The sequence below is a fragment of the Calonectris borealis genome, chromosome 1, assembly GCF_964195595.1.
Source record: "Calonectris borealis chromosome 1, bCalBor7.hap1.2, whole genome shotgun sequence".
Lineage (NCBI taxonomy): Eukaryota > Metazoa > Chordata > Aves > Procellariiformes > Procellariidae > Calonectris > Calonectris borealis.
Window position 1 is genome coordinate 200,466,240 of NC_134312.1, and position 25,758 is coordinate 200,491,997.

The 25,758-nt window shown below is 42.9% G+C and overlaps 2 protein-coding genes and 1 long non-coding RNA gene across 3 annotated transcripts in view; 2 read left to right on the forward strand and 1 right to left on the reverse strand.

Annotated features, from left to right (window-relative positions):
- The window catches only part of ZDHHC20 (zDHHC palmitoyltransferase 20), a 69,062-nt gene extending 61,536 nt beyond the window's left edge, over positions 1-7,526 (forward strand). The window contains exons 15-19 of the mRNA XM_075139931.1: positions 2,690-2,790; positions 3,599-3,783; positions 4,581-4,784; positions 4,975-5,093; positions 5,947-7,526. Of these exons, the coding sequence (XP_074996032.1) occupies positions 2,690-2,790; positions 3,599-3,783; positions 4,581-4,784; positions 4,975-5,093; positions 5,947-5,980 (643 nt within the window). The 3' untranslated portion in view covers positions 5,981-7,526. The remainder of the gene's footprint in view (positions 1-2,689; positions 2,791-3,598; positions 3,784-4,580; positions 4,785-4,974; positions 5,094-5,946) is intronic.
- A 9,574-nt stretch (positions 7,527-17,100) lies between these two features.
- Positions 17,101-20,596, reverse strand: SAP18 (Sin3A associated protein 18). The gene is made up of 4 exons (XM_075139938.1): positions 20,444-20,596; positions 20,159-20,268; positions 18,325-18,447; positions 17,101-17,623 (listed from the first exon to the last, which is right to left on the reverse strand). Exons 1-4 carry the CDS (start codon positions 20,513-20,515, stop codon positions 17,467-17,469), a joined length of 462 nt encoding a protein of 153 aa, XP_074996039.1. The 5' UTR covers positions 20,516-20,596; the 3' UTR covers positions 17,101-17,466.
- A 205-nt stretch (positions 20,597-20,801) lies between these two features.
- On the forward strand, positions 20,802-23,441 carry LOC142077889 (uncharacterized). The gene is made up of 3 exons (XR_012672050.1): positions 20,802-20,897; positions 21,245-21,366; positions 21,753-23,441. It is a non-coding gene; the product is annotated as an uncharacterized LOC142077889 (long non-coding RNA).
- Positions 23,442-25,758: the final 2,317 nt, after the last annotated feature.

Consider the following 25,758-nt stretch of genomic DNA (forward strand, 5'->3'; position numbering starts at 1 on the left):
CAATTTAAAGGTTTCAAAAGCTTTAGGAATATAGACCCAGAAAAACTTCTAAAGCATTCTGTAAAATGCCTCATTGTAGAAACAGTGTATTATCTCTTATGTTATCCAGCCCCACCTTACAAACAGTTAGCTCTTTTTGCTCCGGTCTTCTGTTGAAAAGACATCTCCAGATTTTCACTGTTCTAATTAAAATTAAAGAAAAGAATTTGCAGCAGTGAAGTGTAGAACACCTTAGCAGTAGAAGTATTTTTCTATACTTCTAAGGTCATGTAAAGGTAGTTAGATCATGTTTTTATAATTAGTATTAGTAACACATTCAATTTTAAAAGCTGGTAGTATTTAAAATAAACTCGCTGTTCTGCAGCTAAATACTTGGTATTTAGAGAAATTATTCAAAAAACAAGAGCCATATTCAAAATAAATTGTGGAAATAATCATTCAACTTCCCTCCCCTCCAAGTCTTGATATTTGCAATATAGGCACAGGTGTGAAGTTCTTCAGAACCATGCCAACTTAAGTGACTTTGTCCCCCGAAAATCCAGATTACTGCAATGGTTAAATTTTGAATGTTTTTTTAATTTTAAGATTGCTGGGGGGAAAAGTGAAAGTGAAAAGATACATTTTCTTTAAAAATAGTTTTGGGATCTTTCCTTTTGAATAGTTATGTAAATACTATAATGTCTGTAAAGCTTTATAGTATTGGAATTGTAATAACAGGAAAACTTACTGAATCCTGAAAAATATTAATTCAAAAAGCATTCCCTCTCAAATAATATTTTGAAAATAGTTTCAGCTTATCACACAATTTAAGTTCTTTTGATATCTATAGCTTTTTGTGGTTTTGTATGACTTTTCCTATTTAATAAGAACTGTTTTAAATGTGATCTTCAGCTTTAATTATGGTTGTAATTTATAAATGGATACTTCCACAAATGTAGATTCTATTTCTGTGGTTTCTAGTGAAACAATTAGACAGTCCACTAGCAATATTTATATATAATACAAAAAAAAAAAAAACACACTAGCAGTCTTCCATACCCCTAATGATAATATTAAAATTCTGTTGAGAATTAGTTACAGTATGATTGTTCTTTAACACATCATCATTATTAATGACCAAAACAGATGGATACACACTAATTGTGACTGAAGTTAAAGCTGTGTATGGATTCAGAATTAGTGTCATACATGAGAGGTCATGACATTAAGCCATTAGAGTTAAAATGTTGTTTAACTGTCTTTTAGCTTATTTGTTTTGTTCATTTTACAATATTAAGTTAGAGTTAGCTTGCGATTTGATCAGAAAGGTTGAAACAATTAAACAGCTTGTTACCTCAAAAAAGCACTCATCTCACGTCGTTGGTTGGTTGGTTGGTTGGTTGTTCCCTACTGGATAATGTGCAGATTCTCTTCCCTGAGGATCAGAAAAGCAAAAAAACTAGTACAAATGAGCTAGCCTTATACCTGTAGTAGACAGGTAATAATTCTGACTTTCTTGGAGGCAGACCTGCCCTTTCATATTCCTTGTTTGTGCCAGCCACATCTTGTACTTAGCTGAAATCTGTCTAGCAGCTGTGCATTGTGTGAAAACCACTTTAAAAATTCATCTCAAAGTTCTTAAAAATATTTAGTAGACCTTAACTCCTCCAACTTTGTTTTTCAGGTTTTCAGTTTTGAAGCAGGTAAAAAAAGAACAATATACTTCAGTGCACCTACTACAAAACTGAAACCAGAAGTAATTATGAAAGAAAAGGAAAAAAAAAAAATTGAAAGAAAGTGTTTATTGTTATACTTGTTCTTCTCCATTGTAAAAACTAAAAATCATATGGTTTCAGGTAACTGTAATATTTCCAAGGCAAAACTGACTTGAAAAATTACTTCTTTTTTTAACTCAAAATTTGAGATGTGTTCATCTAAGTAAAATATACTGCCTCAAATGGATTTTTTTTTTTTTTTTTTTTAGCTTAGGCTTTTTGTAGAGAAGCTCTATATCTGGTTCTTATAGTTAAGATAACTTTTTAAACATTTAAAATAATTTTCTTATAGACACACTTTTGTGTAGAGTTTAGATAAACTTCCGCTTTTTGTCTGGTATTGTCTCTTTAACTGCCTATACCCTTCTTCCACTAGAATATCTTGGATATGAAAAATGAATTTTAAAAATTTCAGTTTCTAATTTTGTGGAATTGATATTAAATGGCTTTTCACTCTGAAATCAGCTAGTGAATAACATAGGTAATCTTATTCAAACTTAAAAATTGAATTAAAAATCTTTTATTAAGAGCCAAAAAGATTTCCTCTTGTTGTTTAGAATTTTGTAGGCAACAAGCAATTTAAAATAAAATAGACTGTGCCCCTAATACAGAATTGACCATCTGGGACAAAGAAAATTGATCCTACCCTGGACACCTTTTTCTTTATTTTTTTTTGTTGGGGGGGGGGGTTATGCCTTTGATTGAAATCTCAGTGTACTTGATAATTTGTGGATGGACTGAACGTTTGCATGCTCCAAATTGCTGCAGAAGAATCCTAGATGAAAAAATGTATGGAAAAAATAATCTTTGAGGAAATTAATTTTTGACTTGCATGTTGATGAACAAATACTAGAAAAGTGATCAGGTTGACAGTATTCTTTTAATTGTGATTTCTTCATATTACTTGAGAGCTAATTGAGGGTTTTGGTTTTCAGGTTGGTTAAAAAAGATGATCATGAAGTGAATGTACCAGAAATGACATCCAGGGAAATCGTGGTTACTCCTGGGCCAAAACCAAAAGTGACAGCTGAGAATGGTAAGTTAAAAATAAAATAAATGTGAAATAAATATATGTATGCATGTATAAATGCATTGTAAACACATGGTAAACTTTTAAACTGTTTCTTGTTAAATATAGTTAATTTAGGCCCAGTCATTGTATAAGTACTAAATGTCTAGAAAATGAAATGTTGGTGGCTTCTGTGGCAAAGTTTCTCACTTCAGTATAAATCTTTGCTCATTATTCTACTCATATCCATCTAGAATTATGCAGGGGATCCATCATTTTGTAACTGCAACTTACCTTTATTTGAAATAAAAAGACTGTTTTGCCAACTTAGCCTTTTTTTTCTGAGAATACCCATTAGATCTGTTTAAAGATAGGAAAGAAACTGCTTTGAAAGAGGCTAATGAGACAGTAACTTAGATCTTTCAAGAGTAGTGCTAAAACTTCTTTGAGACGAGATGTAGTATGTTCTCTTGAAAATGGGTGAAGATCTTGGGACAAACATAGTGATAATTGAATATATGAGAAGCTAAAGCAATGTTGATTTAAGTTGAGCTTTTTCAGTTATATTCAGTAGTGGGACTAGATTTATTACTTTTTTTTTTAATTTGCATTTGCTGCTTTTATGGAATTGGGCAATTCGGATGGTTCTTCATACTAAAAATATCAGCTAAAATGATACAGGTGTTTTAGAATATGCAAATCTATGAAAAGCTAATAGAAAACTAAACTGGAGCATTGGAACTGATAATATGTATATATGTGTGTGTATGTATGTATTTTTATTTTTATCCACCCATCCCTCCTCCCTCCCCCCCCCCCCCCTGCTTAATTTCAGCAGGTGACTGGATGGCTTCTCCTATGGTACTTGTGTTCTGTACTCCTGATGTGAAAATCCATTCCAGAACAAATAGTACAGTATTATCAAGGTCACCAAAGACAAATGAACTGCCTCTTCCCAGTCATGCAGGAACACCACGGTTTCCAGATTTTGAAACAAGATGGCTAAAACCAGAAGTTAAGGTAGTAAATAGCAATTATGTACATTTTCACACACTTTTTACCATAAGCAGTTTTTCAAATGTCAGTTTGGGATTCTTTTCCAATACTAATTTTTCTTATGTCATTGTAGAAAAACTTTCTAATGGTAATTTTGTAAGAACATCAAATTTTTACCTAAGTGTGCTGGTTTTGGCTGGGATAGTGTTAATTTTGTTTGTAGTAGCTAGTATGGGGCTATGTTTTGGATTTGTGCTGAAAACAGTGTTGATAATATAGAGATGTTTTCATTATGGCTGAGAAGTGCTTACACACAGTCAAGGCCTTCTCAGCTTCTCATGCTCTACTGACTTGAGAAGGCTGGAGATACACAAGAAGTTGGGAGGGGGCACAGCCAGGACAACTGACCCAAACTAGCCAAAGGGATATTAGATACCATATGATGTCATGCTCAGTATATAAACTAGGGGAAAGCTGACCAGGGGGCCGCTGCTCAGGGACTGGGTGGGCATCGGTCTGCAGGTGGTGAGCAATTGGTTTTGTTTTTTTTTTCATTTGCATCACTTGTCTTTCTTGGGTTTTATTTCTCTCTCTTTTTGTTATCTTTCTTTTCATTACGCAGTAGTAGTAGTAGCATATTATTTTATTTCAATTACTAAACTGTTCTTATCTCAACTCATAAGTGTTCTCATTTTTACTCTTTCGATTCTCTCCCATCCCACTGAGGGGGGGAGTGAGCAAGCAGCTCTGTGATGTTTGCTGCCTGCCGGATTAAACCACAACAGTAAATTAACTGACAGCATTTAATACCTCTTTTGCAGCAGGTAAAGCAGGAGGAAAAGACTGAGTCGGTGACAAAGAAAGATAAACAATACATAGAAGATAGCATTCCTTTTGCTGTGAGCTCTGATGAGTATCTTAAGCATTTTGGAGACCCATCTCCTCCCAAAATAAACCACTATGACCAGTTACTCAGTACTCCTCCACCTCCAGAAATAACAAGAATACCAGATGATGTTCTACAGGTTAGCTAATACACTTTTTTTTTCTAAATAGTTTTAATATCAAAATAGTAAAATTAAAAGGACTTAGTTCTACCAAATTTTGTTCTTCAAAAAGAAAGACTTCTCTGCTGCTTATTAAAAATGTATAACCTGTAATCCTGTTTTGAGTTCCTAGATAATTGTTTTTATTACCTTTTAATGTTTCCTGTAGATTCTGTCCAAGTATAACCATAAAGTAGACTCTTCTAAAGCCACGGAAATGGAGACCAAGGCAGGAAATACTACAAGATACGAAAGTGATTTCACCAATTACTGCAATAAAGAGAATAGGTATGATTAAATTTTACAAATTTGGTTAAGTAATTTAATTTGGAGGAGCTATGAAGGTGCTTTAACGCATTTAGGAATTCATGCAGCTGCTTGCTCTTCAGCTACCAAATAGCTCTCGTTGCTGTGACTAAGTAACTATTCTTTGACATAGTATCTGACTGCCTTTACTGTAAAGAACAAATACTATAATTGATTGTGTGTTTGAATCCTCTAAACTTTAAAAAAAAAAAAAACCAAATAAAGGTAGAGTTTTACTGTTTTATCTGTAGGTATATTTTGCTTCGTGGCAATCAAAGCACCAGTGAATGCTTTCTTCTGAGTAAATTTAGGCAATAAAACTAAGGAATTGGAGAAAACTATGTAAGTGACATGACCGATTTCGCAGTCGTTTTGGCAAAGACAAAGTTCTTTGAAATGCAAAGCCACCTTATGAACAATATGTTATGAACAGTATGTGAGATGAAATTAGTCTACAATAAGTATGACTAATCTTTGAACAATGGAATAATAGCTTTAAAAAGAACTTGATCTATTTGAATAGAAAGAAGTTTTTGTGACAACTTGATCAAGTGTAGATATTCCTGATTCAATGTAATGTATATCACACTTGTTGATTACTTGTTAAACTTGGGGTCAGTACAGATTATTTAGGTAAGAGGTACAAGGAACATGTGATTATTATTTGACTCCATACAGCAACCCAGAATGAGACTGATAAAAGTAGGTATTTTAATATACTTGGAGTTGGAATCCATTTGAGTAATCAAATAAAGTTTTCAATGTTTGTGTCTTCTGCTAATTCAAGACATGATTGAGATAATAAGTTCATGAACTCTTCTGGATATATTTGCAGAGGATATCCTGGATTTTTCAAGCCAAACGTCTGAAATCAAGCTGAAGACCATGTTGAGACTGTTTCACATTCATGGATCATATCACTGAATGATAACAAGCTCAAAAAGCAAAAGAAAATAATGGTGGGAGGAAAGAGCCATATGAAGGAAAAGCTTTTTTTAGTGGAGAAAGTTTGATGTGGATAAACTTGTTTGAACTAACAACTTGTGCTTAATTTTTTATTGAAATTATTGGCAAAATATATTGAGGGTTTTTAAATGTATATATGCTTCAAAGAGGACCGGGGTCATGTACGAGGTAGTACTTAGTTGTTTCACCCGATTCTTGTGTTTGTTGTGTATGCTTGCGTTTGCAGCAGGCTGTAGAGAAGTGTAGTTAGGTTGCAATAAAGGGAGAGTCCAGTATATTGTCCAGAAAGTGGATATCTCTGGCTGTTCTGGTGACACTGTACATCTTTTCAGGGCTGAGTTTGATGTGTAGTACTTCAACGGTATTTTGTATCTTCAACAGAAACAAGTCTCGTCTTATGTGAAGAGTAACTCGTGCTTTACTGTTTAAAGCACTTCTATGCTATCAGTCACTTTTGCAACACTAAGACATATCACACATATTCCTGCATCAGGCTCTTTGCTACCTATCTGATGGACAGGTATTTCTTATGCTGCTGCTTTTTTCTTATTATAGTTTTCTTACATCAACATCATACTAGGTGCTATACCTGTTTTCCTTTTGACAGTCTAACCTCTGTAGCCCTAAAAGGTGACTGTGGCTCAAATATGAATTACTTGAAAATATATTGTGTAATTGGTACTGGTTATATATATCTTCAACTGCTGGAAAGATTTGCTGGCAGGCATGTAGATGATTGCTTACTCTCCTGAGCTGTTGCTGTGTGCATTCTGTAAGTGATGCTGTCACTTCTGAACATGCACACCTATCCCTATAATAGCTGACTAAGCTGAAGTTCTTAAAGCTGTTGGGCACTTTTTTGGTATCTGGTAGTCACAGTAATTAGGATTTTTTTCTACCAGCGATCTTACTTTTGTCCACAAGAAATCCCAGCTACGTATCCTTGTTTGGAGCCAGTTTGCTGCTTCCAGTGTCAGCTATTCCTCTGAGTGACTCCAGAACTGCTCTTACCAGCTGTATGTGGTCTTCCTGTTGATGGCTAAAATCCTCTCATTTATATGAGTGCAGGCATGCAACACATGAGAAGGGAGATACTGTCCCAGGAGACAGGGAGAAGTGTATGCTTTTCTGAACACAGCTCCACATTTTTTTTAAGTCCTCCGGGTATGCAGACATCTAGAGATGCCCGGAAGTGTTTCTCCACTTGCTTAGACAGACTTGTCCTGGTTAAAACCTAGCAAGTAAAGGTGCCTTTTTCCTGCTATTCCAGTCATTCTCCAGGATAAGCGTACATCAAATTAACTGGGGGAAGCTGATTTTCTGCTAGTTCTGGCCTGAGCACACTGTCATTTTTCTGTGCTAGCTTCTGTTTAAAAATACGTATGTGTTATTATGTGTCAGTCTTTGAGCTTGATCAACATTTTTGAATACTAAATAAATCTTGTCTCAAATGCTTGGTGGCTGCTTGGAAAACTAATCATCTGCTGCTATAAAAGCACTTACTTTTTCTACCCAACTCCTTCAGAGAGTGAAGGCCAGACCTGCTTCCAGCATCTCCACAGACTAAAACCACTTAATGGGCCAGATGCTAGTCATGGAATTTCACGGTCTTAAAAAGGTACAAAGTATTCTGCTGCAGAGCAAGAATCTTCCAGCCGGCACTAAGCAGGAGGGGTTTCACAGCCTGCATTCTCTCTCCACACCACTTCATGGCTACTTCCTTGCCCTGAAGCAAGCCAGATACCCTGAAAGACTCCATTTAACATGAAATGGAACAAGCAGCACCACTGTCCTGGACCTTGCTGTATTTCCCCTGCCACCTTCAACTACGGAAATTCCCAAAAGGGCTTAGAAATGTCTTTTCCCTAAACTTGAGAACAACTCTGGACTCCACTGTCCTTTCCTCCATTAGGGAATGGTACAGTTGTACCTAGCAGTGCTGGGGTTCTCATTGTAAGCCACTTGCATCATCTTTCTTGCCTATTAAACATTTTCTGCAATATTTCATAGCTATTTCATTAACTAATATGAAAGGGATTCAATTAATATTTTGAGATACGAATTATCTTCAAGATGACAACTGAAGTCTTGAAATCTTCTGGTTTACTCAAGCGATTATGACATGATGCTCGCATGAGACTTTTTGGAATCTAGAAATAAAGTTTTACTAGTTAGTTTTGGTTTTCTTGCCTACAATATTACCCTAATGCAAGTAATATTGCTGTTTGTACTTACATTCTTCTTTATAGCAGGACCACTGCTCTGAGGTGGATATAATCAGAGCAGCAAAACAAAAGCTAGTTTTAGTTTGTCGTGCTTTACCTGTGAAAACCTTTTAGGTTTCAGTAAGGCCTAAGCAGTATTGGGGGTGGGGGAGGGAAAAGTTGGCAGAAGTGAAAGCACGAGCAGTGTTGGAAACTGATCTGTGTTCAAAATAAACTGGGGAGGGAAAGTTTTGTAGTTTGTTTTGTGGTTTTTTACTCCAACACAGGTCAGTTCTCTCAGGCAGGTGGCTGTGTGGCCATCTGATAAACTGCAGAAGTTCAAATGCTGGAACAACCAAGGATGTAGCCGTGGGGCTGGAGGAGAGTAAAACTCCACTTAAGCCAGTATTGCTGCTGAAAAAAGGCTTGTCCCGCTGCGCACTGAAGCAATATAACATGTCGGAGTGGGAATGATGCAAAAGAACTTAAAACAAAGGTTACATGTTGGTTTGTTTTGGGTAAATCTGACAACAGCATTGGCCTGTCAGAAAGTGCCGTTTGGATAAACAGTAGCAAACGCAGTAGTTTTGTAAGGGACAGTCGTCACCTGAAAACAGGCAAAACTCACAGTATGGTTCTGTGTTGTGCTTAATTTAGTTTAACTGGGGGCTGCTTCCACTAGAGGCTGTTTCACCAATTCTCTTGCACAGAATCTAGGGGTTGTACAGTTTTACGATGGATTCCTTACACTTGCCGAGCCACTGAAAGGCTAATTAATTTTGTTTTCTCGTCTAGTTTGTCCTTCCCAACAGTAATCTCAAACTCAGCTTCTGCCCGTGTGAGCGCTAGATCAGATGTAAGGGAAGGCTGCGAATGGGATCACATCTAGCAGTAGCCTGCAGCCAGAAAAGATTGAACCCAGCACAAAATTGCACTTCAGTGTTTAGGGACATCTGGGAAGCAATCAAAAAAGCATAGCCTTTAGTTTTCCTTCATTTGCTGTGGTGCTTAATCTTTTTTTCATTTTTTTAAGTATATCAAATGTGTCAGCTAACAGAAGCTTCTCTCCATAATCCCATTTGTTGTCAAAGGAGTGTCTCGATTGTTCTGCCTAGGAAGCCCCTTAAGGTGGTCAGTGCTTTCTTTGCTTGGAAATATTTTGCCTGAGGTTAAATACAAATATAGATCTCACAGTGAAATGAAACTTCCCAGATGGTTGTCAGATGAATAGATGACAAGCATCGCTTTTAGTGCCTCCCGTTGTGCTTTTATTGATGTTTTTATAAATCACTGGAGCAATAACTGGAGTCCAGGCTTCCTTGGTTATTTAAAGCATCATGGATGTGATATTTGCTTATTTCTGTAAGGTGTGATATTTGCTTTGTTCCCTGTTGTCATTATTCACATGTTCCAGTACATGTGGTGGTTGTATGTGCTCCATCAACAGCTGAAGCTGATGTTGGAGCTGCCTTGTATTTTGGGGAGTACCTTGCTTCCCCATGGGACAGTAATACAGAGACTGTGGCATTTATAAGGAGCAATGACAACATCCAGTGGCCACGCTATGGAATCACATGTACATTAGTCCACAGGAATACAACTTTCTACCCGGAAGACGTCAGTCGATACTGGCTATATTATCTATCAACTTAAACATGAAACCTCATGCTGTTCTTACGGTAATACCCACTTTTACAAAGGGGCAGTTGACATCATGGGAGGGAGCTGATGAGGTCTGTGAACTTTGATCTTGCCTTGTCTAATTCAAGTTGAAGAGTTTAAAAAAAAAATAGCATAAATGTGCACACACAGGAAATGATCCACAGAAGAAGATGCTCTGCTACACAGGCGTTTCTCCCGGGGAGAGACCAAGGAAAGCATAGTTTGCAGAATACCCAGCAGGAAGGTGCTCAAATACTTTCATAATTTTTGGCATAATGTGTGCCTGGCTTAAAGCCCTGTGGTTACGCTCCCTAATGATTGCTTACGCAATTGTTGTAAACCAATCTAAGGCCTTGCTGCGCGGTCCCGCCTTTCCTCTCCCCCAGCTGCAGGTCCTACGCCCTCGGTTGTGTCACTGCAGTTGCGGTGCACGGGAAGCCATTCCTCCTTGCTCAGCCACCAGGAATTAATTGTTGTTTTCCAAGGTTAAATTATTCATGGACTCTGCGTGCTGACCCAGATCACGGCTCACCTGCACAGGCAGCGACAGTGTTGAGGCAAGAGAAGGGAAGGGGCGGGGGCAGTGGGAGCCAGGACACCCTCCTTCGCTGGCAGTTTAAGCTGCTGGGGGAATCATATCCTGTCTGTCCGGCTGCTTTGGTAAGGTTTCCTGAGGCTGTTGTTCCGTGAGCGCTGAAGCAATTCCTCTTCTTCACCCCCCCACCCATCACCCCTTCCCCCTTCCTGGGACAACTGCTGGGGTGGTTGTGCATGAACCAGACTGGCGGCGACACAGCTACTACAACAAACCTCACCCTTGAAGAGGGCCCTGTAGGTTCAGGGTGGTGTTCCTTCCCGGCCATGTAGGCTGTTGTGATGTGGTGCGGTGGGACCGTATTTCAAACCTTTAGTACTTTTAAATCTGTGCTTCCCTTCTCCTTTTCAAGTATAAGCCTCCTGCTCTCCAGTGCAGTTCCTAAACCGAAGGCAGCGGGAGTGTGGCATGCTTGCCAGCAGGCGCCGGGCTAGGCGAGGGCTGTGGGACGGTGCACAGCCCCGGCTGAGCAGGCAGGCAGCGAGGGCTGGTGGTGTGGGACTGCTGCGTGCCTGGTGCTGTTCTTCAAACGCCCTACCTGGAACCACTGTTGGGGCTCTCCCCTCTTGTCCTCTGAAGCCTGGGGTATGTGCTTCATGGCTTTCAGCCAAAAGACCTCAGCAGAAGACTAGAAGGAAAAGGGTCAGCTATGCTGGCTCCTATCTCTTCTGCAGCAATGGAAGGTCTTCAGCTGGGAGGTCTTCTGCATCTCCCAAATGTGCACTGAGGACTCAAGGAAAGGAATACTTGGATTCAAACAGCATACACAGCGTGGCTGTCTGGGCCAGGTGCAGTTTCAGGCCCCTATTAAAGACTCCCAAGTCTCTTCAAGCTTGAAGACACTAACTCATGTTTTTCTGCATGCCTGAAGCATGGGGTGGGGAATTCATGCCTCAGCCAGCGCTAAGAGGAGCTCACCCAGAGGTGCCCTGGAAGCTGTCACTTGCAGCGTTCACTGGATTTTCTTGCTGAGTTTTGAAGAGGTCAAGTGAGGTTTTGGGCCAGGATGTCTCTACTTCAGCCTGTCAGTTCTGTGAGACTGGAAGTACCCCAGGGAGGGTCCCGAACACCCCAGCCCCTCTGAACCTAGCCCTTAGCCATTTTTTCTCTCCAGTGCCTTGCCCTGGTTTGCCAGCCAGGCATCCCCCCCTCATCGCTGACAGGTCTTTGTGGCCAGGCACGGCACCAGCTGCGCACAACATGACACGGGTGTTCTACAATTCACATTCCTCAGGGCCCTGCTCTGTCAGAGGAACTGATGCTTTTTTTAACCCAGCTGATGGGCTGCAATATCTAGACGCAAGGGCTGAGCCAAGAGCAGCAGGTAATTGGATCGCTTTGGGACTGGCAGTTTGTTCTTAGCTGTCGCGCTGCTTACAGCGCTGTTCTTTGAACAGGACCATAGCTGCTGTCATTCATTTGTTCTGACACAACGGGGTTTCTGAGACCTTCTCATTTTTCCATGCTTTCCATAGCAAGAGTGAGAACTTGCTGATAGTGCTTAATGTTTTCCTGCTGCACCACAACTGTTTCTGCTTTTGACCGGAACTGTAAAGCAAAACTTCAGCCTCCACAACTGCTCCAGTCAGACGGCGAACATGGTGCTGGAGCGAGGAGTGTGTCTGATGCAGCCCAGGTTATTGACAAAGTGTGCGTACAAGTCTTGTCCTCGCTGCTTAACTAGGGAGGGAATTAACCCAGATACCATTTCCTCCACCAGAGACGCAGGCAGCCTGGCCCAAAAGCGCTGCAGAAGAACTTTTATGAGGGTCGTGCTGCCATTGCAGGGAAGGAAATGGCTGCTCTTCTGAGGCTGTAGCCTCCATTCCTGTACATGCATACGTATGTGCATACACACACATGCATGAACCGGTAGTGGAGGGGTGGTGAACTCAGAGGGGGACTGTGAAAACGGAGCCCTTAGTTCAAGGCCTGAGCCTGTCAAAAAGGAATCTTCCCCTCCCCCCATGTTGAATGTTGAATGAAAGCCTGGCTAAAGACCAACAGCAGCAGCAATATTTATCTAAGGTGTAACAAGATAATGGTGTGAAAAAAAAAAATAGCATTCTTGATACACTTTTTTTATTTATTAAATTGAAAAGAGCATGGGTTTAGGTGGGTAAAATGAGGAAAAAAATTTAGTTCTAAGAACCAAGTTTGCTTGGGGAAGCAGAGCAGAGAGTGCTTCAGGACAAACCAAACCCGGACAGGCAGGAAAGGCACACCAGAAGGAACACGGAAACGTGAAGTCACATCTATGGGAGCAGAGCAGCCTGTGGTGGCTGCTACTGAGGGTAAAAAAGAGAAATTAGGGGAAGTTGCCTCAGTCTTGTAGCTGGGTCCATTTGACTGTGCTGCACCCCACAGGTGGGTGCGGGGCGCTTCTCCTGGCCCTGCCAGGGAGCCCAGAGGGGCCGGGGACCACAGAGGCTGGAGACCTGCACGAGTGCCCAGGTGTTTGTCACCAGTTAAAGGGAGAAGAAACCCGAGCCCCTCTGAGGAAGGACAGGGAGGAGGTGAGGCCTGGAGGGACACCTGCCAGGGGGTGTGTGGCGGGGGTAGGTGGGGAGTCCCTGGAGGGGTCTGGGCAGGAGGCGGGAGCTGGCTGCAGTGCTGCGCGTGGGGTTTACCGCTAAGAGATGACAAAGTCAGGAAACCTTTTTTTGAAAACTATCATCCTAGTTCTTCGCCTTATGCAGCTGGGAGATAAAAAGAGCTTTGGAGGGATGGTTGCTGGTGAAAGTACAGACACGAAAGCGAGAGTTGTGTCTGTTAGGGCTTTAAGCATCCAAAAAGAAAAGGGGAAAAAACCCATCTCAAACAGCTGCCTTGATGAGGGAAACAATTCCTCATGCAATTGCTGCGTACAAAGCCAAGTCCTGTGGATTGACAGATCTGGATGTAGTGTTGTCTACACTACTTTGCTTCCTAAGCATATGGGATTGCTCACTGTTTCTGAGATCTTGTTTTAATTTCCCCGAACCACAGTGCTGTACATATTTTGCTCTTTTTAGGGACTGACATCCTTCCTCAGCTTTTATAGTAGCTTCGAAAGAGACACACACAACCTCGTTACCGTGAGTAAATTCCCTCCTGTGCAGTAGGAGCTCAGCAGGTGACAACTTTCACTTACCACTCCACCTCTTGCAACATCTGGAATGTTGTACCCTGGTGCTGTCTGCTTTCACAGCTGCTCGCTGTATCCCCATGTCCGAGTTCAAAACTGTTGCTGTTGGCCTTGATTGTGCAGTGAATTTTTGATGTAGAGAACACCTAACCCTAACTGCACTGATCTCTCAGGTGTCTTTTCCCATAAAAATAGGTACAGAAAGTTGAACTCTTCACTTCTGCATTACCTTTCTGTGTGAAGTGCAAGTGTTTGAGGGCAAAACTCTTTCTCAAGAGATGTTTAGCCCGAAGCAGCCGGGGAAGAGGTCAGCTGAGGTTTATACTTCCATGGCAGCCATACGAAGGTGAACTCCACACCTAAGCAGTCAAGCTGAAGTATTTGCTACTGAAGGAAGTTAGTTCTGCATGTTCATTTCCTGGTGATTTTGCTTCATGAGTCACCAAATATAAAGAGGTTGTTCCTCTTTTTCTCTGGTGTGTGTCACTGGGCCACGTCTCCCATTCTGGCAGCAAAGCCAAGCCGCCTCCCAGAGCAGCTGAGTCACAGACATGGGCTCACTTGCTGCTGTTGCCTTATATATTGACTACATTTAATTTTGAGAATTATTCTTAAATGCAATTAAAGCAAAAACCAGACAGAAAAATGAGGAAACACCCATATTCTTGTGTACCTCTAATGGCACGTCTGTCCTTGCCTTTCGTGAGAGGCTGTGCAATTCTGTAATTACATGCTGGTTACTGCAGGACTTACCTCACTCATTTTGCAGCATGGATGATACCCTGTGGCGAGCAGGCCACTTAGCGGTGGTCTTCACTTCTCTGTTTGCCCAGCTCTGTAAGGTGCCAAAACCAGACGGCTGATCTGCTGGCCATGACCCAGCACGCAGGCGGCAGGGGTCCCAAGCCTGACCAAACCTGCCCCTGGTGACACAGAAGTCACTGAGCTGTTACGACACGTGGGATCCTCACAGCAGCATCATCGTGGAGAGCCTTCCCCGTGCACCAGAGGCGAATGCCTTCACCCTGGCAAAACATCCCACCCATCCCATCTCTGCCACCCGTCCCACCTCTGGCCACGCTAGACCAGCTCCATTGCCACTTCGGGCTCACAGTCCTTTATAAAGCAGCATTTATATTGTCTTTTCTTGAGCTCTCTTTAAAAAAAGGGTGAGGAGCACTTTTCAACCTCTTCAGTCTTAGGGGAAAAAATGCAGGTGATTCTGCAAATGAGGGTCATTCATGAAAGTTGAAATCACAACTCCCTAATTTAGAAGCCAGAGAAGAGGGACAGAACAGGGTGAACCATGGGCAGGACTGAACCTAAAATCCCCCAGGCTATACTGCACTGAGGGACTCCTGAGAGAAAAAAGAAGTATGTAACTCACAGCTCATGGAAGAAGGCATGCCTTGTCCTCAGCAGGCAGGAACACTTCCTTCAGTCTTAGCCTCTGCTCTGCTAAGGCCTTAAGTGAGGAAGGTGAAGGCCCTAAGGAGCAGCTACAGCTTTTACTTCTCCTGCTCTTGCCTTTCTCTCAGCATGAAGGGACACAACGTGCAGAAAACAAGCGCCTGGCTCTCTCCGGACCAGCTGGATGCCCAGGGTCAGGCAGCAGAGGCACGCAGCCCCGGGACAGCAGGAGCGCGCTGTAAGACCAGAGGCACCTGCGTGTCTCAAGATCTCCCCCTGCAGTGACAGAAGAAACTGGCAAGCACTGAGCTGTGGGAAGCCACTGGCCCCATCCTCCAGCGTTGCACTGATTTGCCAGGAGATGCATCACCCCTTCTTTCTCCTGCTCCTTAAGAAGGTACCAGGCAACATCAGCAGCTTCCCAGAGAGCAGCGTTCATCACGCAGACCAGCCTTCCAGTTTCCCCATGGACAACTGAGACCCCTTTGCTACACCTTCCTCTAGTTTGAGATTCTGGAAGCTGGCTACTAGACACCCTGCAACAACCTCCAGCTTCATCAGTAACTTTTAATATAGAACAGCCTTGAACCTTGATTCCTCACTGCTCCTCGGCTTTGCCCTGACACCCAAGGGTTACAGTAAATTGAGAAACTGGTGCTCAGTACAAGCTGCAAGTATTTGTGAAAAGTCATCTTACTGAGGGCTAAGCAGCAGGATTTACCCAGCTCAGACTGGTCAGTGTGGAGTCCAAAACCACATGTATTCATTAGACGAAGATAACTAAGGGAAAGAGGCTACAGTATGCACCTTCTGTAGACTTCTGAAAGCCAAAATTGGGTGTTTTCTTCTTGGTCAGTGTACACTGACAATATATTGCTTGCGGTCAACAGCCCAGGAGATCTAGGTGTGTGAGCCAGCTGCCTCCACCCCGCAGGTTCGCTTGGCCAAGGACCCGGTGGTCAGGGTCAGGACTCCCACGCGAACTGCCGGAGTGCAGACTTGCTGCCTCACCTCCTCTCGGTTCACCTGAGCTGCAGGCAAGAGCATCTCAGGGCAGGGCACCTGCCATTACATTTTCATCAGGAAGTAGTTCGGCATGCTCCTTAGCCAACCTCCGTCTGAAAACACCGGATTTCTCCTGGCCAGGTCTCTGCAGATATCCCCATCTTCTAAGACAGTGGTCTCCAAAGTGGGGTGCACAAGACAATCCAAAGACAATCTTCAAAGCGGTACACACGCAAGTGGGGTGCAGGAAAAAAGTATTTTTTGTACCATGAATAAATACAATTTTAAAGTATTTCACCTTTTTTCATTTCTATTTTTGTGTAGTTTTAAAATGGACATAACATTAGTACATTAGTAGATGTATATAATTTATAAACAAACAATTTTCAGGGCGCACGTTCAAAAATTTTTTACTGATGGGGTGTGTGATCAAAAAGTTTGGAGACCACTCCTCTAAGAAAAGCAAGACCTTCACAGAGAGCTTTATACCTTCTGTTTCTGAAGACACCAGCTCCTTCAGAACTCAAGTAAGGCTGATGTGCAGGTGTGCTGAACCACATTTCCTGGGGTAAGTTCAGCAGCTCCTCAGTATCCTGGGATATACTGGTGTCATTGAGACCACGCCCAATCTGTGGATTGGGGTCACCTGCACAAGATGGAGCAGCCCCTGGAAGGCGAGGTGCCCTGCCTCCCCTCACTAGACTGCAGAAGGGCCCGCAGCCTTGCGCAGCTCTGACTTTCCCTGTCAGCATGTCTGCTTCAGCAGGGAGCCTAACACCGCGTTTGCCTGCCTTGGACCACACCGCTCACAGGCGCATCCTCCAGAATCCAGCCAGCCGTGGTTTAAGAAATCCTCCTGCACCAGGAATCCCCGTTAGGCCACCTACCTCTACTCAACAAGCCCAAAAGTTCCCAGATAAAGGCTTTGGCCCTCCTTTCAATTTCAACTTCTGCTTAAAAGCCAAGTTCAAAATTTCTCTGCAGAAATTCACTTTAAAAAAACCCACCACCACACTATCAAAAGATTAATAACATCAATCTTTATTCCAAACAAGACAGAAGTACAGAACACCTGTAATCCTCCTGGTTGTATTTTATGGAAATCTTGAAACACTGGACACACTGACTTACTGTTCAAGCTGTAACAATCAGGGGTAGGATGATGGCCCTGCTAAAGATTAAGTGTTTCCTCTAAACAAATAAACTAAAAGTTAAGGTTTAAAAGTTAACTTTGATTTCTGATGCTTAGCATTGTCTTCAGGTGTTCTTGCTTAGCAACAAAAGCAAAAAAAATAAGCCTGCCTTAGAACAGCAAAAAAAATAAGCCTGCTTTAGAACAGCAAGTAGGAATAAACAGAAGATGTCATCATACAAAGAAGCCATAGTTTAGTACGGTCTCATGCGGCTTGATGGGGGTGGTGCACGATTCGGAGGAGTAATTGCTATATCCAAGTAGTCTCCTATCTGGAATTTCTGAGACTGCAATGTCATGGAATCATCTGTGCCCTTCCTGCCCGACATGGTACTGCCGATCTCCTTCACCCTGCGCGCAGGAGAGAAAAGGCAAGGTAGTTAGAGGCAACTCTCTCTAGATGTCCAAACCAGGAACTGTATCACCTCATGACAACCTTCCCATGCCGTCCTCTGCACTGTATTTAGCATTTAGCTATGTACACAGGATGCTGGGGGGTTTTCCCTCCAGTACCAGATGCACCAAGAAAAGCTACACCGAATCCTCTTTCTAATGGGGCAGAGGGGTGGAGGAACCTTCTACCATATTAAGTTAAATACTAGAGAGAACCCCTTGCCCTCTTCCATACACACAAAGAACAAGACCCCACAGATTACAGAGCCAGATATATCCACTGGCTGCTGACAAGGGTTAGCTCATACAGTTTGGAAGACAGATACCTGCAACAAGATCACTGCTAAAACTCAAATGCATTCTCAGATACAAGACTACCGCACCTCGTATCACCAGAAACAAAGCTTTATCTCAAGCGGTAGGTCCGTGTTCTGGTCAGTTGCCAATACAGCAACCAAAGCCTTCAAACACACAGGTTCATTGGGGAACACATTAGCAACCATGTCCACCAAGCAAAAGTTAGAGTTTGCAGTGGTCATCATATAGTCTGTTATCAAGACTTTAGAAATTTAATTTGTTAAAATCAGTGTTAATGAAACATAATTTACTTCTCTGGTGCCTGACGTCTTCTGTTAACCCAGAGAAGAAATGCCATTTACCTATATCCAGGCCTCTTGAGATCTGTAAAAACAATTGCAAAATTGAAGTGTGTGCCCTTCTTCCGTGCTTCTGGGTAGACTTCTTTCACTAAGCTGGTCAGTTCTTTCAGAGTTGCATCCATCCTAGATTAAACAAACAAACCAAAGCGGTTCACATTCTCAAAAGCAACAACAATAAAGCTTCCCAAAACCTGTTTAAGGTGGAATCAATATATTGCTACAACTTAACCATACATTTCCTTGCCTTGGCATATTTTCTGTCAGTACCTGAAGATGATTAAGATCTTGCGTTTTCGGCTACATAGTGAGCCATTGATTTCACAACTACATGGCATTCCAAACAACACATTTTGGTCTAACAATGAAGTGACAAGAAGCTGCTCTGGTTATTGATTATAACACCTAGGAGAATTCACCACTTAAGGTACACTGGAGGCAACAAATATGCAAATGTGGTTCTAGCTGTAGTAGCTTCTAATCTACTGAGATACTAGACAAGTCTCTTCACTTCTGTGCATGTTTCCACACCTGCTTTTCCATGTCTCCCAAAAGAGTTACTATTTAAACAGCAGGGAACTTTTTTTAAAATGCATGAATGCATTTATACAATGAACACTGTAAGTGCTTCCTCATGAAAGTTGGTGTCTATGTTAAAATAGCTTCTTGAATACTAGAGGAAATGTAGGAATAAAAGAAAAAAAAAATCATGAAGAGTTTTCCATTTCCATCAGTATTTCCATTTCTGCCCTAACTGGCAGCACTCCTCCTTTTCCCAGCGTTCAACCAGACCAGGGCTAAAGCTCATTTCCAGAATTTCAAGAACAAAAGGACTCAATCATCACAACTAAAGCGGCTCTAATTATACAGACTGTACACTCACTCCAAGCAACCAAGGAGCAGTGTGTTGACATACAATGCCCATTCTGACTTCTGCAGATGGCAAACAGCTCAGACACCATCAATAGCCTGGACTGAGTCCATAAATCCTGTTATGAAGTAAATTAGAACTGCATGCTTTGCTAGCCCCAAAAATGGATTTATTCAACCATACGACATACAAGTTATAACCCTAGCAGACACCTTGAAGGAAAAATAAGATTTAAAAAGTAGTATAATTCACTTCCAAAAGCATTCTTCAAAATACTATAAACAAAACCTAACATGTTTGCAATGCAGACTAAAGCTGTGCTCCAAACTAAATCTGAAAGCAATAAAAAGCAGCTCTCTGCTAAAGCGCTGCTACCTGATCAAAAAGAAACACATTACTCCACCCTCAAGAGGCTCAGACTTAAAACCAACACACCATTCACACCACAGTTCAAGCCTTCTGGGACAACTACTTCTATTGAAAAAACAGGGCTGTTGGAACAAAATTTAAGTATTAGTTAAAGGAGAACGTCTGTGTTGAATAGATTCGTTGTGATAACTAAAGATACACCACAACACAAGCCTCTGATTACGTGCATCAGTAACTGGGCAATTCAGCCGCAGTAAGTTTCAGTGTGCGGCACTCAGCACTCAGCTAAAGTTGCGCTTCCGCGGATGCCACGTCTAAGCTGGCACGGCTGTAGGCAGAAGCGCCGTGTTTCAGTGCAGCTGCCTTTCTCCGCGCAGCTGCCGCCGCAGCGGAGCGCACAACGGCCCTCACGAAAACCTCCCCACGTTTCCTGCTGTAAACCAGGCCTATCGACCTCCCCCCTGCAGCTGAGCATCGGACAGGGAGTTCAAGCCAGGCAAGCTCCCCGATACCGCCTGGAGGCCCGTCCGCAGGGCCCCGCTCGCCTCCGTGCCCGAGGGCCGGGCGGAGGGGCCCGGGCCGCCGCCGCACACTCACCAGGTGTAGATCTGCAGCTCGCTGGAGGGCACGTTGCCGCGGGAGAACTCGTCCATGCGGTGGTGCCGCCCGTTGTTGGTGGTGAAGACGCGAAGCAGCAGCGGGCACGTCTGCGGGGCAGGGAGGATGAGGGGCCACTCGCCACCCCCAACCGCCCGCCCCCCCCCCCCCCCCCTTCCCCGGCCCGAGGCCTCACGGCGTCGCCATGCCCTTCCCCCCGCCCCGGTGCCCGCCCTTCCGCGCCCGGGAGCGGCGTACGAGGACGCCCGGCAGCACCCCCAGCACCTTCTCCCGGTCGATCGGCTTCTCCGGCTCCTTCTTAATCTCCTCCTGCGTGACGCGCGACTCCACCGCCATCTTGCCCCGCCGCGCAAACAACCGGCAGCCCCGGATGTCCCGCCGGGCGCCTCACATCTCGCGAGAGGAGGGAGGGGGCGGTGACGGCGGGGCGGGGCCGGGCGCGGCAGGCCCCGGGGGGGGAGGGGGCTGGTCGGTGCGCAGCGCACGCGCGCGGGCAGCGCGGGAGAGGTGTGAGGGCGGCTGGCGGCCGCGGGGAGGGCCAGAGGGGGGCTTCGGCGGGGGTGGCCTCCGTGGGGGTGGCCTCCGTGGGGCACCGCCGGCTGGAGCCCGGGAGCGGGGCCGGGCAGGCGGCCACAGGGCGAAAGGGTGGTTTTCAGGAGGAGAGGAGACGCGGCTGCGGGTGGCCCCACCGCGGTAGATGAAAATAAATTAGGAAGGGGTAAATCATGTTTAGAATTTAGCTTCTCTTAATATTACATTCAGGAATCAGCAAATACATATGCTTTCCATTTATGGTCTTGTTTTTCCAAGAATGGAATGTTGTATTAGGTTAAATTTGAGTCTCTGGTCGTGTCTTAGAAAATAAGTAGAGAGATCTGTGTTTCTGATGTGATACCATCTTCTAAATGTTGAGAGTTGGTTTGTTATTCGTATTAGAATCAGTGGCTGTTCATTTTACAGAATTGACACTTATTTCCTCAAGTGCTGTGAATTTATTTCTCATTTCAAGCGTAAACCAAAATTAAATTCTTCTGTAAAATGATGCAGAAATGTGTGTGCTTGCAGGTGCAAAATAAGAGACGCGTAGAATTGTTGCGGCTGGAAGGGAGCTGTGGAGGAGACTGCCCAGTCCAAACCCCTGCTCAAAGCAGGATCAGCAAGAGGCCGTTGCTCAGGGCCACGTCTCGGTGGGTTTTGAGTATGTCCAAGGATGGAAACCTCTCTGGGCAACCTGCTCCAATGCTCAGTCATCCTCACAGTTATATAAAAAAAAAAAAGTTAGTTTATTTTTCTTCCTATATTTAAATTAAATTTCTGGTATCTCAGTATGTGCCCACTGCCTCTTCTCCTGTCACTGGGCACCGCTGAGAAGCCTGGCTCTGTCTTCACTCCCTCCCGTCAGATACACAGTGATAGGAGCCATCTCTCTCAAGGCTGAACAGTCCCAGCTCTCTTAGCCTGTCCTCATATGACAGATGTTCCCATCCCTTAACCATCCCATTAAGCTATACTTGATGTTATATTATTATAGTGTTCCTATACTGCTCATACAATTTTCTGTTGATGCTTGCAGCAGAGTACAACACAGAACTATGTGCCACTGAAGCTGTGTCTCCAGGTCCTTATTCTGCAATGTACTTCTCGAGTAAGGAGATCCAGGGTGAATTTACATCTGTGCTGGGTTGCTTTCTCAAGTATGAGTATAGTATCAGAGAGAAATAAATACAATAAATTCTACACCATGAAAAAAGCATATGCTTGTTAAGATATTACAACTGTTGAAATACCTGTGCTCTAAAGGTGATGTTGTGGTTTAATTTCACATTTCCAAACACCATAGATGTGTCTTTCCAATGTATTATTTATTTTAAAAATATGTAGCGGAGAAAAAAAATTAGAAAAATATATTCACCTATGAGGTTTCTCTGTACACCATGAAGAAGAAAAAGAGTTACGAGTCCATACTATAAAAAAAAAAAGAAAAGCTCTTGCAGTTCACCTCTTCACCTCTAATATAGACATCCAATTTGGTTTAAAATGTTGATTTACGGCACACCTAATACAAGACAAGGGAACCAACAATCTATTAGAGTTCACCCTCAGCTTTTATTAACTTCCTTTTGTGGTAGCCTGGATAGTATTGTACAGTTTTTAATGTACATTAACTTACAGCATATCATCATTTTATTACCAAAGGGAATGACTCAGCCTTGCCACCATTTGCAGGATTTGATTTCCCAGACAACGATACAGTTTATTACACTGCTAAAATTAATTATATCTGCCCTGATAATACACGCTTTGGGCTCAGTATGTGAACCACCATTTCCAAAACAAAGGAATTTATGTCTAGGATCAGGTATCATAAAGGAACAGCTGTAACAAATAAAGCACAATTCTATTATGAATCTAAGTAGTTCCTTCTGCTAGAACTTTTTGAGTGCTTTATTTATGTGAAAAATGACCTAGTGTGCTTGAGTTTTAAGTAAATTCAAGCATGACTTAATTTATTATTCATGAACTGTATTAACAATCACAATTTATTTTCAGTCTAAAATCTTAGATTCTTATGTTACGTATTTGGAAGAGAAAGTTGGAAATTATTTGGAAATGAAAATGCAATTACGTGATCTGTAACCTGGACTGCGGGATGCAGGTTTTACTGGAGACGGTGCTGTCTGGTTAAACAAGGCATAACGGGATAAACTGGATTCCCACCAGTTTAGGCTGAGGTCCCACGTGTACCTGAGTTGGTCTAACAGCTCGCTCTTGACAGAGAAGGGGGATTTAGCACCCCGCTGCCAGTCCTTACTCTCAGTCATGTGAGGGTTTTTTCCCTCCCTTCTGCCAGGTGTCGCCTTCACTAGATGCTTCCAAGAATAAGTTAAATTCCCTAATTTAAGATAAAACTATCCAGCCAGGGGCTGGTTTTCTGTCAGTTTGTTGTCACTTTCTATACCGATTCCATGATTGCTAGACCTGGTGCAAGATGAGTGGTGGAAGTGCGTGCCCAGGAGTAGCTGGGAGACAGAAGGAGAGAGTAAGAATGGAATAGGGTCTGTCCCTTCAGTGGCAGTGAGTCGGTTGATGGCTTCACCCTCCCTTCACATTTTCTTAGGTTTTGGGGGGTGAGGAGCCCCTTTACTTGTCAGGGATGCTGTGTTCTGTGCAAAATGTATATATGTGCGGACATGTATATATAGTGTATGCTATAGAGGAAATGAAAGCTCCTTACTGAGGAGGCAGAATAAAACTCTATGTACAAGCAAGTCTCTAGCCTTTATTGTTGTAAAGGAGATACCCAAAATATGAATCAAACATTTTCAGATATGAATGCCTGTAGAGCACTGAGACAAGTGGTCTCAGAAGTATGAATTGCCTCTTTAAGAATTGTTAACATACATTCCTATTTAAGTGGTTATTTAAATAGTGAACTTTTAATTGTTCATTGGAGCACCTAGGAAAGGTATGAATGAGATGGCATGTTGGTGCCATTAGGATATGGGACTGGGCAAAGCTGCCACAGCTATTGAGAGAAGGCCTGTTGGCCCATGAAACATTTACCATAAGTAAGTATTGAAAGGGGAAAAACAAAAGGAGCAGTTGATATTGTGTGACTTAAAACTTTCTAGGCAGAACAGAGAAGATGCTAGTAAATAAAAAGTGTACTTGGGAAGATATAGAAAGGAGTGGCACAGCTGGGCCTGGGATATCAGCCATTGAGGTAAACCTCCAAGGAACTAGAAAATTCTAACAGGTGACCAGAGCAAGGAACTCTGAACATTTCAGACCCGTGAGTGTATTGAATCTCGGCTCAAAGAAGCTGAATTAGCCTCACTCTTTGCAGCAGGCTGTTTTCAAGTTCCCAGGGCTCCCAGGACTTCTGGCTTATTGGCTGCATTTGTGAGTTCTTCCTAACCAGGACTACATACCGCTCCTTGATTTTGCATGGTTGTATGTGTATCCAATAAAGCTTGTTTGATAGAGGACTTGGTCTTTATCTTGATTGTGGAAGGTTCAACTACCCTGTTCTGGCAACAGCACAATCATCTTTCAAACATCTTTACAATCAGCCTAGTGAGCAAAGTCTCAAACTGGATGGAGCGGCTACTGCAAACAGGCTTTAACTGGTGGTGTAAGAACACCCTCGCATTTTCTTTGCAAGTATGATTGCTGGTATTTCCTACATTTTGTGTCACGGTAACATCACAGATCCGTTTTATGTTCCGAATGCTTCATGTGCAGTAGATTTCGTTACAGTGTTTTAATTTCCTGTATTTTGTACAAAAGTTAGTGTAGATTTCAAGAACCCTGTAGTGCTGCTAGAAAATTACACTGTTTTCATTTAAGCTTCAGTTCTTCTCATTGTCCTATTTTGGATTGAGATGATTTGGGCTCACAAAATGCAGGATAACTGTTGGGCTTCTGTGGTCCTATTCAACTTGCGCGTGAGCCAGCAGGTGAATGAGTCAGTGTGGTAAAGACTAGCGGGAGTGGGCTCTTCATTTGCAATGTATAAAATGACTCTGTCGCTGTACATGTAAAGCACGTAGATACCCTTAAGCAGTATCCTAATTCAGGAGCACCAAGACTTGACTGCCTGGGCGGAATCTATACCTGTGTATAGATTACATATATGTTTTTTTCTCTCTCTCTAAAGTCATCAGAAGGACCACAAGTTGATAAAAACGCTTTGAAGATGATTTACTATTATACAATATTGCAAAATTGTTATTTAACTGTCAGCGTGACAGTAGCAGCGGTCAGTCTGCACAGCCTTGCGCACGCCCCAGGAGCCAGGCGTCGTATGCAAGGCTGAGCCGCTGGTGTGCCTTGTGAACAAGCTGCCTCATACTTGCCAGTGTAAGACCCTGTTTATAGTTGTTTGTGATGTTGCCAAATGTTATAATTCTGCCATTCAGATGGAACTTTTCCACATCAGGTGTTTCCTGAAAGAGCATCCTCAGGATGCTTTTTTTTTCAGTTTCAGAAACAATGTTTCCAAGAATAATATTTTAGGCAGATGAGCATTATCATTCACGTTTCTACTACTTTTTGTTCATTTTAAATACCTACAGCAGTTTGAAAACCTGCAGCATCCACCTACTTTGGAGAAGGAAACACAATTTGGCAGAGATGCTTATTCCTGTGTCAGAAATGTTCTCATAAAGCAAATATATTTGACTGAACAATAATCTTTTTTAAAAACTGTGGTTTATCCATCGTCAGCAGAGACAAACTAATACTGGGCAGCTAAATTGTACCTGATGCATCTGGGTGTGCAAGGGATTCAGAAGGATGTCCACAGTGCTCCTGTGCTCTGCGACAGGCCTGGGCACAGGAACTGGGAACAGTGGGGCTCTTCCTTTTTTTCCTTATGGCGCTGCTGCCCGCAGCGGGCACCGATAAGGGACGCAGGATGTGACCCTGCCCGCGTCCCCAGAGCGGTGAGAGGAGGGAGCTGGAGGGCAGCTCCACAGCACTTCAGGCCGACCCAGTGCAAAACTGTTTGCAATCTAAATCAACAACAGGGTATGCGTTATGCAAGAGAGGTCCAGCAAAATTTGTAACGACTGCTT

What these genes read in the sequence shown, in the direction of transcription:
- SAP18 (XM_075139938.1), bottom strand. Translation starts at nt 20,515, where the DNA reads ATGGCGGTGGAGTCGCGCGTCACGCAGGAGGAGATTAAGAAGGAGCCG. An exon ending in GAGCTGCAGATCTACACCTG is followed by an intron (nt 18,448 to 20,158) that starts GTGAGTGTGCGG and finishes TGTTTAATCTAG; the next exon opens with GATGGATGCAACTCTGAAAG. An exon ending in CTCAAGAGGCCTGGATATAG is followed by an intron (nt 17,624 to 18,324) that starts GTAAATGGCATT and finishes TCCTGCGCGCAG; the next exon opens with GGTGAAGGAGATCGGCAGTA.